General features: G+C 35.7%; 1 protein-coding gene across 1 annotated transcript in view; it reads left to right on the plus strand.

Annotated features, from left to right (window-relative positions):
- rims3 (regulating synaptic membrane exocytosis 3) overlaps positions 1 to 12095 on the plus strand; it is a 93086-nt gene extending 80991 nt beyond the window's left edge. Inside the window, exons 3-7 of the mRNA XM_077196486.1 lie at positions 2879 to 3020; positions 3716 to 3828; positions 4472 to 4573; positions 4680 to 4819; positions 7054 to 12095. Coding sequence (XP_077052601.1) covers positions 2879 to 3020; positions 3716 to 3828; positions 4472 to 4573; positions 4680 to 4819; positions 7054 to 7266 — 710 coding nt within the window. The 3' untranslated portion in view covers positions 7267 to 12095. The remainder of the gene's footprint in view (positions 1 to 2878; positions 3021 to 3715; positions 3829 to 4471; positions 4574 to 4679; positions 4820 to 7053) is intronic.
- The last annotated feature ends 1382 nt before the right edge of the window (positions 12096 to 13477 follow it).

The raw sequence follows: 13477 nt of genomic DNA on the forward strand, positions 1-13477 counted from the left end.
TCCTCATTTGGCTGGTTCGTTCTGTCAGGTTTTGGTTAGGTGAAAGGAGCAAGGACTCAAGTGTAGGACAATGGGTATTTAATGATAATAAAATAAAACAAAACAGACAACAATACCCCAAGGGGGACTTGACTTGACTTGACAGAACCTTGACATGAGAAAGTCGTGCAGTGTGAGATGAACAGCGATCTAATGACTTTTAAAATCATGCAGTGTATACCCTGGATAAGGTGGACACCCAACTTAATAAATGATATTGACCATTTAAATCTAACCATGTCAATAAAAGGAAAAATCAGCCAGCTATTTATTATCATGTCAATAACGCCTTTAACACCAACAGTAGATCAAATTAGCACAGAATCAACTTTTCTATGTGAATAGAGAAACGCGACTGTTTAGGAGAGTGCTGATGTGAGTTTTGCCATCTAGAGCCAGGACAGCAACATAGTGTCGGCCCAGATTCGGCCCACATCTGGTAATTGTGGAATCCATGTGTACCAGATGTGGGCACGCCTTTAGCCCCGTTGTAACCTTATATTCTGGCCAAAAACTATCCATTTTGACATTTAAACTTGTTACTACGTTCTTGGTAATTAGCTCTCATAATATCCACCCGGTACCCTGTAAACACGATTTTCTGAGTGGGCTGATTGTAGATGTGCTCCCCAGTTTTGTGTGCAATATGCATCAGATGGTCAGTATGGTTTTGCTTTTTTGTCATTTTTGGAGCTCAACAGCATGGGGTTTACAACTGTGTACTTGCTAATGGATGTAGCACTTTATAACTCCTTGGTGACTTCCAGACAGTAGCCTCTGGGCTCAGGAAACATGAGAGTTTTAAGTTTGGAAGTTATAATTTGGCATTGCGTATTATCACCTACTGTGTTTTCAAGCCCTGTTACAAATTTAAACTACCACTTTCTTGTTGTTTTACTGTTCGGATTTCCATATTTGGTGTTTGAGAACAAAAGCAAAAGCATTTGAGTTGTCAACCTCTTCTGCTATGCCTGGATTGATTGCTTGTCAGAAAAGTATGTCAGCTAAATGCAGCAGTTGTAAACAGCTGGAAGTCATGCAGAGTAAGGGTACAGATGAGTTTACATTAGTACCCAAGTAAATGACTCTTGGTATGAAATATGACTGGACTACATAAGCTCAACTTTCTCTTTCATAAACACTTTAGCAGTTCATGCTGTGTTTTTACATGGCATTACATTTGAGGAGTTTATATCAGTGCCACTTTCCATTGCATGTCAATGTCCTGTGACATTTTTGAACTATTAAAGATATAAAGGTCTTGACTTTCCTGACTGTCTTACATTACAATCATACATTGACTGCAATAATATTGAATCGGTTGTATTAAAAAAATATCTTTAAACGAATAACTTATTTACACTAACAACTTGTGTCCCACTGTCACGTTGTGGTGTGCGGGTTGAAGGATAAGGCTGAGTCAAAAATCAAATTCAAACAGTTTACTCAGCATAAGACTCACAGGTGCAGGCAGGATGACAGGCAGGAATACACACCAAGCACAATTAAACATTAACAGGTAACATAGATGCAGGTAATGTAGATGCAACATATACATTGACACATTAACACAAGAACCAACAAAGACAGACTGAACACAAGCAAACTAAATACAAGCACAAATCGAGCATAACAAGGTGAAGACAGGTGACACAGATGATGATAACGATCAACAGGTGGGTAATTGAGGGAGTGAGTTCAGGTGTGGAGACAAGGAGGATACTGGGCAGTGTAGTGCCGACGAAGACAGACAGGTGCAGATGAGGACTGTGACACCCACATTCTGCAAGCTACCCGGTTACAATTTTATTTCCTTCGTTACAAAAATGTAACATTGCTTAAATTGTTGCACCATTATATAACATAATTTAGACCCTTTCTAGAGTGTCACATGAAAAAAAGTAAATAATATGTTACTGTTGTGTTGTTTTAGTATATTTGAGATACTAATAAAGTTTTTTAATATTTATTTTATAAACATTTTTTATATATTTTTTGTTTTCATTTTAATTTTAGTTAAAGTTTTAGTAATTTTGTTGTGTCTTTTTGTCAATTTATTTCATTTCAATCATGACAACTCTGAATAGTTTTTGCATCCCAGACAGCGACATAGTGTTGGCCCAGATCTGGCCCACATCTGGGCTGTGTGAAATCCATGTGTACCAGATGTGTGCCAGATCTGGGCCAACACTATGTTACTGTCTGAGATGTTATGGAAAATATGGCAATGTTAATGTATTTGGTCTTGGTCGACTAGATCTGCTACACTGCTGCTGCTGCTCCTGCTGCTGCTGCAGAGCAAGTATGGACTTGCTACTGCTAATAGATACATAGACATACTGCTGTGAGCATGTAAGATATGCTGCTGCTACATAAATAGACATACATAAATCATATAGCAGATCTAGGCAGGTGGAGCGGGGGGAGGTGGAGGGGTTCAGAGGAACTCTAATAACATGCTGGAGGACTAGCCTACACTGGACAATGAACCACACCATTTAAATGTTGAGCAAGCAATCTCATTGACTGCAGGATCAGCAGAGGCCAATCAGCTTGTGCCATGTGGTGGTTACATTATGTGATTGTGATTACAGTTTATTTCAAGTAACAATATATTATATAAATATTTATAATAGCCCTGCTCTTTTACCCACATTATTTAAGGAAAATTGTCAATTTATAGAAAAAATAAGTTTATAAATATCTACAACCTGTGTGTGTGTGTGTGTGTGTGTGTGTGCGTGCGTGCGTGCGTGCGTGCGTGCGTGCGTGCGTGCGTGCGTGCGTGCGTGCGTGCGTGGAAAGTGACCAGTGTTACATATGCATGTTTTTTGTGTAGATGGTGGAACAAAGAAGCTACGCAGTACCATACGGCGGAGCACAGAGACGGGTATTGCTGTGGAGATGAGGAACCGTGTCACACGGCAGGGCAGTAAGGATTCAACAGATGGCAGCACCAACAGCAACAGCTCTGATGGAACGTGAGTGACATGATTCTAATTGTATTTGTATTTTGCTTTTATTCATTTATTAATCACTATTTAAACAACTATTTTAACTATTTAAAAACTCCTTAAAAGACTCCTCATCACAGATATTTAACCTGGAGATCACAAATCATTGCATCGAAATGCATTTATATTTGCGAGTGAATCTCACAAAAACAATATTAAAAGAAAAAATTAGAGAGAGTACAACAGTATTGTACAATTTTAATAATATAAATTTTTATTTCACATTACTCTAATGGAATTTTGATGATGAAATGTGCTTTATTGTCATGAAAATAATTCAAATGTGGTGTAATATGATTAGAGCTGCAACAATTGATAAAATTGGTAAATAATGTGTAATAACTGTTTTTTTAAAATAATGGATTACATTTTTAATTACTTTAATAATTACCAAATATTTCATTTTTTCATCTGATTAATTGATTAATAAATAAAATCAACATATCAATCAGCTATCAAAATAATTGTTAGTTGCAGCTCTAAATATGATAAAATCTTGACAAGTTTCATACATCTATGTGTAATGTGAGATATTTTCACATTAAATGATGACGTAGTTGGTTTCTCAGTAGTATGTATTGCATTTTTTGGAAACAACCCTGTTTTGTATTGATGAGTTTGATGGATCACACATTTCACACATCTCAACGGGTGTATTTTAGGTTCATCTTCCCCACCACTCGCCTGGGCCCTGAGAGCCAATTCAGTGACTTCCTGGATGGCCTTGGTCCCGCACAGATAGTGGGACGTCAGACATTAGCCACACCGCCAATGGGTAAGGCAGCTGCATACTGGGTAGTATACACTGAATACAGCAATTACAATTTTGTTAATTAAAAATAGTTAATTTGCAATTTTATGCTAATATCATATTAAACCATCTTGACTCTTGATGGCAGTCCAATCAATTAATGTGTCAAGAGTTATTGTGGCAAAACGTTAGCTGTATTCGTCACACTGGATGTAGAAGGTCAAGTCGAGTATATTGAAATGTGTCTTTCACGCAAAACAGTCTTTCACGCTATGTGCTGTAGGTCACCAGGGTATTTTGTATGTACAGTAAATTTTCATACTGAGCATAGTATATACCGCAGAAATGGTACAATGCTATCTTTTAGCATTCTGTGGAACTCAGCTGATCGTCAATTAATTTGTCTGCAAATTGATGTAGATCTGATAAATGTCAATCTTTGCAGGAGCCCATGTTGACTGGACTGGAGTAACTGGCTTGTTAGATTTAATAATAGCCTATGTATCTAATTTCCGTTTCAAATCAAATATCAAGGCAGAAACTCTCAGGAATGGAGGTTATATGCTATTCTTTGTCTCCACCTGCTGTTGAATTATCCCTTTGCAAGATCTCTGTCTGCATATAAATGAAAATTTTGATCATAAGCCATATGGTTTTCTCTGTGTAGGTGATGTTTACATTTGTGTGATGGATAGAGGGGGTCAGTTAGAGGTGGAGATCACGCAGGCCCGAGGTCTGACCCCTAAACCAGGCTCAAAGACCATTTCAGGTAACCCACGAATAAAAATGACTATGTTGAATCATTTTATCCACATGATTTGTTTGGTAAGGCCATAGAACACTGTTTCATAATTGGATGATTCCTTCTCTGTCAGCAACATATATAAAGGTTTATGTTCTGGAGAATGGAATGTGTCTCGCTAAGAAGAAAACCAAAGTGGTGAAGAAAACCCTGGATCCAACCTTCCAGCAATCCCTGATGTTTGACGAGAGCCCGCAGGGGAAAGTGCTACAGGTATTAGAAATCCAGTTTTTAAATAATCTTACTATCTTGAATTTGTTGATGGAAAGACAGGAGATGCTGTTTAAAGTTTATTTTGAGGTTTTTACACTGTTCATATTCTGTACAGTCTATGCAGTATAATTATTATTATTATTATTATTTAAATGATAAACACCCCTTTAAGAAATCTTAGAATTCGTGGATTTCCTCAAGTCTGAATAGTGTATAATGATTGTTCACATTGTAATAATTCATCTATGAGTAGGTCTTATGTTAGTCCTCTCCCGCTTGTTTTGTTTTCTTTTGTTTTGGTTGTATTGTCTGGTTTTCCTTGTATTCTTAAATTTGAATTAAAAAATATATATACAAAGAAATCTTAGAATATTGAATATTATCAGTGGCTAACCAAATAACATGTTATATATCAATGAATATTCATAATCATAACAATGTCATAATTCATGATTATATTCTTTATTTTTATATTTTATATATTCTAATTAAGTTTAATTACTATTTGCAGAGAATGTAGTGTAATTGATTTGTTGTTAAAAACTTGCTATTTAATATCATTTATTTTTTGTTTTTTGTTTGGTTAGAAAAATTATTAAATCATTTTTTGCAATAAAATGCTTAGATTTGGGCATTCATTTTAAAGACATACACCATTTAAATATTTGGGGTCAGTAAGATTGTTTTATGCTTTTGAAAGAAGTGTTTTTTTGCTCACCAAGGCTGCATTTATTTGATCAAAATAAATATATAGAGTAAATATATAAATATTGTCTATATTGAATACCTTTTAAAATGTATTTTTTTTCCTGTGATGGAAAAAGCTGAATTTTCAGCAGCCATTACTCCAGTCTTCAGAAATCATTCTAATATGTTGATTTGGTGCTCAATAAAAATGTCTTATTATTATCAATTTTGAAAATAGTTGGGTTGTTTTTTGTAATTCTTTGATCAATAGAAAGTTCAAAGAAACAGCATTTATTTGAAACAAATCTTTTGTAACATTATAAATGTCACTTTTTAATGCATCCTTGCTGAATAAAAGTATTAATTTCTTTCAAAAAATCTTTGAAGAAAAAAAAAAATATATAGGCCCTATATACATATATAGGCCCTATATATATATATATATATATATATATATATATATATATATATATATATATATATATATATATATATTAGGAGTGTAACGATATATTCGTATCCGTTCGGTTCGTTGGACCATTTTTCCTGCTGACCAAAATCACAGAATGTCCTTAGACGGCTTTAGCAAAATCCACCATCACAACGTCGCGCAACATCAAATGGCAAACGTAATGAAAGCGGAACGAAACTGCGATACTCATCATTTTCTGCTTCACGGAGCGTTTATCAGTTCGGACCATCAACATCAGTGCAGCGCGAGCCGATCTTGATCAAGCGACACTGTCACTACCGCGCTGAAAGATCCAGTAAACAAAGCATTTGAATTCGCCACTGAAGTAATAACATGACTGCGAGATCTAGTGAAAAGCATTACAATTTCTCCGTTATTAACGGATTAAACAGCGCTGACTTGGAAACCAGGAGAAACATTGTTCCATGAATGAACTAGTTATAGGTTTCAAGTCCACAGATCAGCAACATTCACCATGGATTTTATTTAATAACACTCACTGTAACCATGGAAGTTTGGCAGAAATAGTAAAATGCTTTCAATTATCACACATCTTTTTCCAGCACTTCAAAAATATAATATTATCATATTTAAATGTTATTTTTAATGTGATGACCAAAACATTATTTGTTCATCCTTCAAAGATTACCCCCATTTATAAAACTAAAACTTTCAAGATGTACGAAAACTAAAAAATTATTTTTCTTTTAATAAATAGGAAATTTCTCTGGGATTTTTCTTTTTGCTGTATTGTATCGAACCGAACCGAACCGTGACACCACTGTATCGTATCGAACCGAACCGTGAATTTTGTGAACCGTTACACCCCTAATATATATTATGTATATAATTTGTTCACAATTAAGACAAAAAGTACATTAAGATTACTTTACAGAAAGTACAGAAAGTTTCTTATGTAATGACATTAAGTACATTTTTAAGCGTCTCTTAAGCATCCGGAGCATAAGACACACTTAAAAATGTATAAATGTCATGCATAAGAAACTTTCACACCAAGTGCAAATGCCATATTTGGGGTCGCTGCATACTAAATGTCTCCATTTATCCTCACCAGGTGATCGTGTGGGGAGATTACGGCCGCATGGACAGCAAGTGTTTCATGGGAATGGCTCAGATCCTCCTGGATGATCTCGATCTGTCATCAATGGTGGGCGGCTGGTACAAGCTCTTCCCCACCTCCTCTCTGGCAGACCCCAGCATCGGCCCTCTGACACGCCGACTCTCCCAGTCCTCGCTCGAGAGCGCCACAAGCCCCTCGTGCACCTAGACACATCCACGTCCCCATCTTAATATGCCTGTGTTCTCTATCTCTACGTGTGTATCTTCGTTTAATATACCCAGCTACCGACCCCAAAAGCATGAACACACTCTGATAGATACAGCCAACTCCCCCGGGGCTGGAACGCTCCTCTTTACCGACACAGATTTTAAGAGTTTTAACACATACACAGATGGATATGGATGTAACCAGCAACATGCGGTTGTAGGGGCGTCCGGAATCAGTCATGGCTAGTTACATGCAGATCCATTGTTCGCAGGTCAATATATAGGGGCATTTAATAAATCTGCTGAGAAATGTTCCTGACAATGTAGCATTTGTGTGGACGTCATGTCACACAGGGAGCAGAATGGGTTCTAGCAGTTCCAGACCCTCAAGGGTCAATCATTTCTCTATGCCAAACCCGAAGTTTTATTTTTTAAAAACCAAAGCAATTCTTATTATCTGTTATATTATAGAGTATGGATATGTAGCAGAGTCATTGACTTAGATGAGATGCAAAAAAGACGTTAGAAAAACTCACTAGACTACATACACAATTAAACTTTTAAAGGGCAGGGGTTTACTCCACAGGTCAGGTTATTTATTAGAAATGCACACAATTCATAAAGTAGCGTATTCTCTTTTTTTTTCTTTTTTCGGAGAGCTCAATAAATAAATATATAGATCGATATTTGTGTTTATGTATTAATCGACTGAATTTTGCACGTTAACTCGCAACCCTTGTTCAGCAAAATATGTAAAGTGCTATTTAAGCTTGCCTTTAAAATGATATAGACTTATAGATGGTAGGTTATTTATTTTGCTAATGTTTTAATCTCACTTTTTGTCTGAACAACGCAATCTGCACCGAGCTGCAGACGTAGTCAGAGGTAATCAAACCCTCTGAAGGAGAACCAACTGTCCTGTTAACCAGCAACCCTCATACACAACTGCTGCATTGTGGGATATGCCGAACGTTGTCCGCTGGCAAGCAAGAAAACTTTTCTTGTAGCAAGTAGCGAAGATTTCTGGAAAGTTGGAGCCGCGTTATACTTTACCGCCTCAAGTAATTTTGGGTTTCGTTCTACCAGCATATGGATCTGAACTGTTAAATGTCTTTTCCATTTCCTGTTACACTCAGGAGGTCACGATGAACAAAAACCAAGTGCACGACTATGTGAGGACTGGTGATAGAGTCGCTCGCTCAACAGGTTCTTGAAGCCCAGAACAAACGGTATACTGTAAACTCCTGTACACTTTTGTTTTTCTCTAAGAACTTTGCCATTGTGGCTATTCCTGTCCAATCAGCAGTCCTCTTTAGCTGGGTGGCTCTAGTTGGCTTCTTCAGTCAGTCGTTGGTGTTACAGAGACATTTGGAAGGAAAACAGCACTGTAGGTAAAATACAAAGTGTTCATTACACTCCTGTCAGCCTCCTCTGCACATCTAGATTTGTTTTCATAGTTCTTCTGAATATATCAGATCGGTACCTTACATATCATAGGATCACTGTACCAGTACAGTTCAGTTTTTCAGTCACATCTTCTGCAGAGATGATGGTAACACCATTAAAATGATTAATATGTGACATTATCAATAAGAACCAGAAAAATTAATCATTGTTCCCATATGGATCATTAGCCAAATCATTAAAGACGCTTCTATAATTCAGTCAAAGTCTAAATGTTGTTTGATTTTCTGGTTTGCATCATGATATGCATGATCTGCTTCCAAAAGCAGACTATGAGATCACCAAACCGTTTCATCTGTTTTATCATTTTGAATCGTTTGAAGTATTTTAGTATTTTGCTTTGCTGTACAGCTGTCTCTACTGAAACTTTGATACAATACTTTGCTCTTTCTTATTATCATCATAAGTTGTAAATGTAGTACATTCAAGTTGAAACTATTTTACCCATGCCAGTCATGACTGATTTGACATTTTAGAATATTTTACTTTCCAGCCCGTCGTTGTTCTTTAAGTTCAAAAGTTTTGCCTTTAAACATACAAAATGAGTCTGCTAATTCTCACACGCATTTCTTGCTTCTTATGTATTTGCACAAGTTTGATTGCATTGCACTTTTTTTTTCCACAAACAGACAAATGTCTGTACATTAAATTAGGTACTAACTAAAGATTAAATTAAATTGTTTTACTGTACTTAAAACAAATTGTATTTGCAGCTGAATGTTTGTCCTTGGTAAACACTATGAAATGACTATTAGATATTGATATTTTTTCTATGTGATTTTACGTACATTGGAATATGGGATTATATGTGTCCCTTTACTGTACAATAAAGTAGTTACAAATCTTGCATTTTTGCAAAATGAAGAGTCTGAATGCATGAATATTTGTACTGTACTGTTCTATTTTTTCATGTGTAGAGGATGGACATAGTTTGTTGCAATCCATAGCTAAACCAAATGCAACATCGACAAAAAAAAAAAATGTAGATTTGCCACTTCCAATTTACTGTGGTTTGGATGCATTTCGATATTTTAACATAGAATGGGAACGCACTGATCTTTTGTTCTGACAGTAAAAGGATACAGTTTTCAAATGCTTTAGTGGTTTGTTGATAATCTATAAATACACATTTTTGAGTATGATGTTGTAAATTCTGAATAAGATGCCAGAAAAGTCACTAGCATCTGGTTCGTTTAAAGGCTTGTGTTGTACCAGAGTACTTAATGCTTTTATATGCGAAACCACTTCATTCTTTTTAGGTCATATACATGGCAAAGAGTATGGCACTTTTATGGCTTACACAGTTTATATGTGGGTGTAAGTAGGTGACACCAGGCTGACTGGGGAATGACCTTAATACACTGAATACAGATCAATATCAATGTTTATGTTTATGTTTATGTTATGTTATGTTATGTTATGTTATGTTATGTTATGTTATGTTATGTTATGTTATGTTATGTTATGTTATGTTATGTTATGTTATGTTATGTTATGTTATGTTCAACAATCATAGCCGATACAGTTGGAGGTCTACCTTATTTGCATTCAGAAATGGACAGTATTGTAAATTTGAGAATGATGTGTGACTTTTAATTTGTTTTTAAATGTTGCTTCGTCAGGTACTGTATGATGATATAAATGATGAGAGATTGCTTTAATTTCCAAAAGGAATGTAATCTTCCTTTACCACTATCTGGGCCATTTAACCCCTTGTGAAGTCTTTTTATGAAACCCTATTTTTTGTCAGTTTGTGAACAAATATAAGGATTATTGGGGTGATATTTATCTTATTTTTGTTGAATTAATTATTTTAAAGGGTGGTCTGCCGGATAAAAGGTGATGGCTTGTTTATTGCCTTACTTGTGATTTGTTATTATTATAAGGCTTAGATGTGTTACTGAAAGCCTTGGGTGTTTTGCTTCGATATCATTATACTAAAGTATCTCTAACTTGAATGTACATATTATATATTTAATTTCTTTGTATTGCAAGTTTTATTTGTTTTACAGTGTCTGAATGACACAATACATCAATGACACATCATTTCCCGGTATGAGTTGATGTTTAAAAGTTTAAAGGGCCTCTTTTATAAAATGTTGCGTAGAAACCGTCCTACATTTGATCTTATGATCATTTCTCAAATGTGCGTACGTGTGATTCAGAGAATTTATAAATCGCAAATGATCTTCAAATTGTGCGCAGCTGAATGGTTTCAGATCTCCACCTTGTAAAACGCCAACTAATTAATATCATTAACATAAAAGAGCAGTCATCGTCCAAATGAGTCAATGGAAAACGGGCTGGATTGTAGCATACGCACAGATTTAAACTTGGAGAGTGCGTACGCTAAAATCCCCACTAATGTTCATATCACTTTGACTTGGAAAAGTGCTATTAATATATGAGGGCCACTGATATCTAATTCACTAATCTGTTTACTATCACAATTGTTTTGAGTAGCCTATTTGGTTTTTGGAAAAACATAAGATCGATATCAGATATCAGTCGAAACATTGTTTGTTTTTAGTAATTTACATTTAGGCCTACCTTTTTTTAGATTTGAATATGAATGAAATGAAGAAAGCGGTGCATTGTATTTGTATTTTCTCAAAGAGCCATGCAGTGTCTTTAAAAATGGGCTCTTTTTGTTTGTGATAACACTTAACTAAAACATTAAAATATTCATTTATATTATATGAATACAACCTTAATTGTATTGTACTCTTGGGTCAGACTTAAAAGACTGTCATTGGCAATTTATTTATTTTACAAATGCAAAGATGGTCATTTGTAGTCTGTTTTCTCATTCATGTAGCAAAGCTGTTAGCAGCTCTTTTGTAAACCAAACCATTCATATTGTTCATGGCATTGTTAACAGCACAAGACACTGTTAGTACATGCTCACCTTTGCAGAGCGAGGTTTTCAACTTTCATGAGAAATGTAGCTACTTTGAAATCCATGCCCATTGCATCCATACATATATCCTATATTCAACCCACTACGGTTTAAGTCTTGCACTTTGGGAGAGCACGATCAAAGATTTATCAGAGACGGGTAGACCCCAAAAATGATTCGAGCTGACAGTGCACTGCTGTTTAGGAATAACAGAATGGTAAAGAGCTGTATGGGGAAGCTGTAATTTTATACTTGTGCTTTGTAAATGTTTTCTATGTGCAGTATTTGATAATGTAAAACTGGTATTTTTGTGGTTTGTACGCTGCAGAATTATTTAAGGTGCACGCAGTTTTGTAAAAAAAAAGGATGGGAAACTTTGAAAAAATATATAATTTTGACTGAAGCCTGTATCTGCATGCATATTGACTCCTGGAAGCTGGAGGTGAATAAATTTAATTTGAATCATCCATTTTTTGTGTGTCTGAATTTAAGTCTTTATCATTAAATTGCTTTTAATAATAAAGGGCTATAGAACTATTTAGGCCTACTACTTGGCAAAAAAAAAAAAAAAAGGTCTCCCACACCAGCTATTTCCCAACATATCTAAAATGATTTGAATTTGAATTGTGTAAATTTGAATTATTTGCAAGTGTAATCTAACAAAATTGAATTTTAGGTGGTAGTTTAAATGGTTCTGAATTTGATTTTTTTAAAACGAATATTGAAGATTTGAAATTTAACAAATTTAAATGTTTTTATGGCTGAATTTTATAGACATGTATTTTCAAACAGCTAGTTTTTTTGTTCTGAATTCTTATACTGCAAATATTCAGTTTATAAAAATTCAGATTCAAGTTTTCAAGATGAAGAAATTCGGAACTTCAAATTCAGTTTTCTAAAATTCAATCTCAAAAATTCAAACTCAAAAATTCAGATCTTACAGAAAGTAGGTCACAGGTCATCCACAGGGAAGAGTAGATGATCTCAGAAAAATCGAACAGAGCATTTTGGCCAATATATTCGCCTGCCTCTGGTCCTTTTGAACAAAATCGTATCCAGTGGAAGCCAGAACGCAACGCCCAATATGTCAATATTCACCATTTAATGAACGCGTTTCAACCTGCTTACAGCTACTAGATACTCCGACTGATGCATGATCAAATAGACATGCATTCCGCGTCATCTCTTATTCGCTCTTTTTGCCCGTGATGGAGCGCGTCTCGTGGCTCTTACTAAGCGTCACCAGCCACAAGATCTCTCACTGTTTTCATCTACCAGACAATCGGATTGATACACGAAAACTCATCTTATCTATTATTTTATTTGCTCTTTTTGCCCGTGACGGAACGCGTCTCATGGCTCGTCGCGTCAGCCACTAGCGTCGCACCTGCCACAAGATCTTTCACTGTTTTCATTTACCAGACACTCGGATTGATACACGAAAACACACAAACAGTGCAATCCTGCTCTTATTTACCTTTATGTCATCTTATCTTATATTTTATTCGCTCTTTTTGCCCTTGATAGAGCGCGTCTCGTGACTCTTACTAAGCGTCACACCAGCCACAATCTCTCACTGTTTTCATCTACCAGACACTCCGATTGATACATGAAAACACACAGACAGTGCAATCCTGCTCTTATTTACCCTTTTGTCGTCATATCTAATATTTTATATGCTCTTTTTGCCCGTGATGGAGCGCGTCTCGTGGCTCGTCGCGTTAGCCATAGCGTCTGCCACAAGATCTCTCACTGTTTTACAGCCTGTCATCCAGGAATGGTGCAGGAGAACAAACTGTCTGTCACAGAACATGCCAAAGTCAAGTGAGTAAACTGAATATTTAAAAAT

This window comes from Siphateles boraxobius, unplaced genomic scaffold (genome assembly GCF_051911475.1).
Source record: "Siphateles boraxobius isolate OS27281-9 unplaced genomic scaffold, OSU_SipBor_1 35, whole genome shotgun sequence".
Classification (NCBI taxonomy): domain Eukaryota; kingdom Metazoa; phylum Chordata; class Actinopteri; order Cypriniformes; family Leuciscidae; genus Siphateles; species Siphateles boraxobius.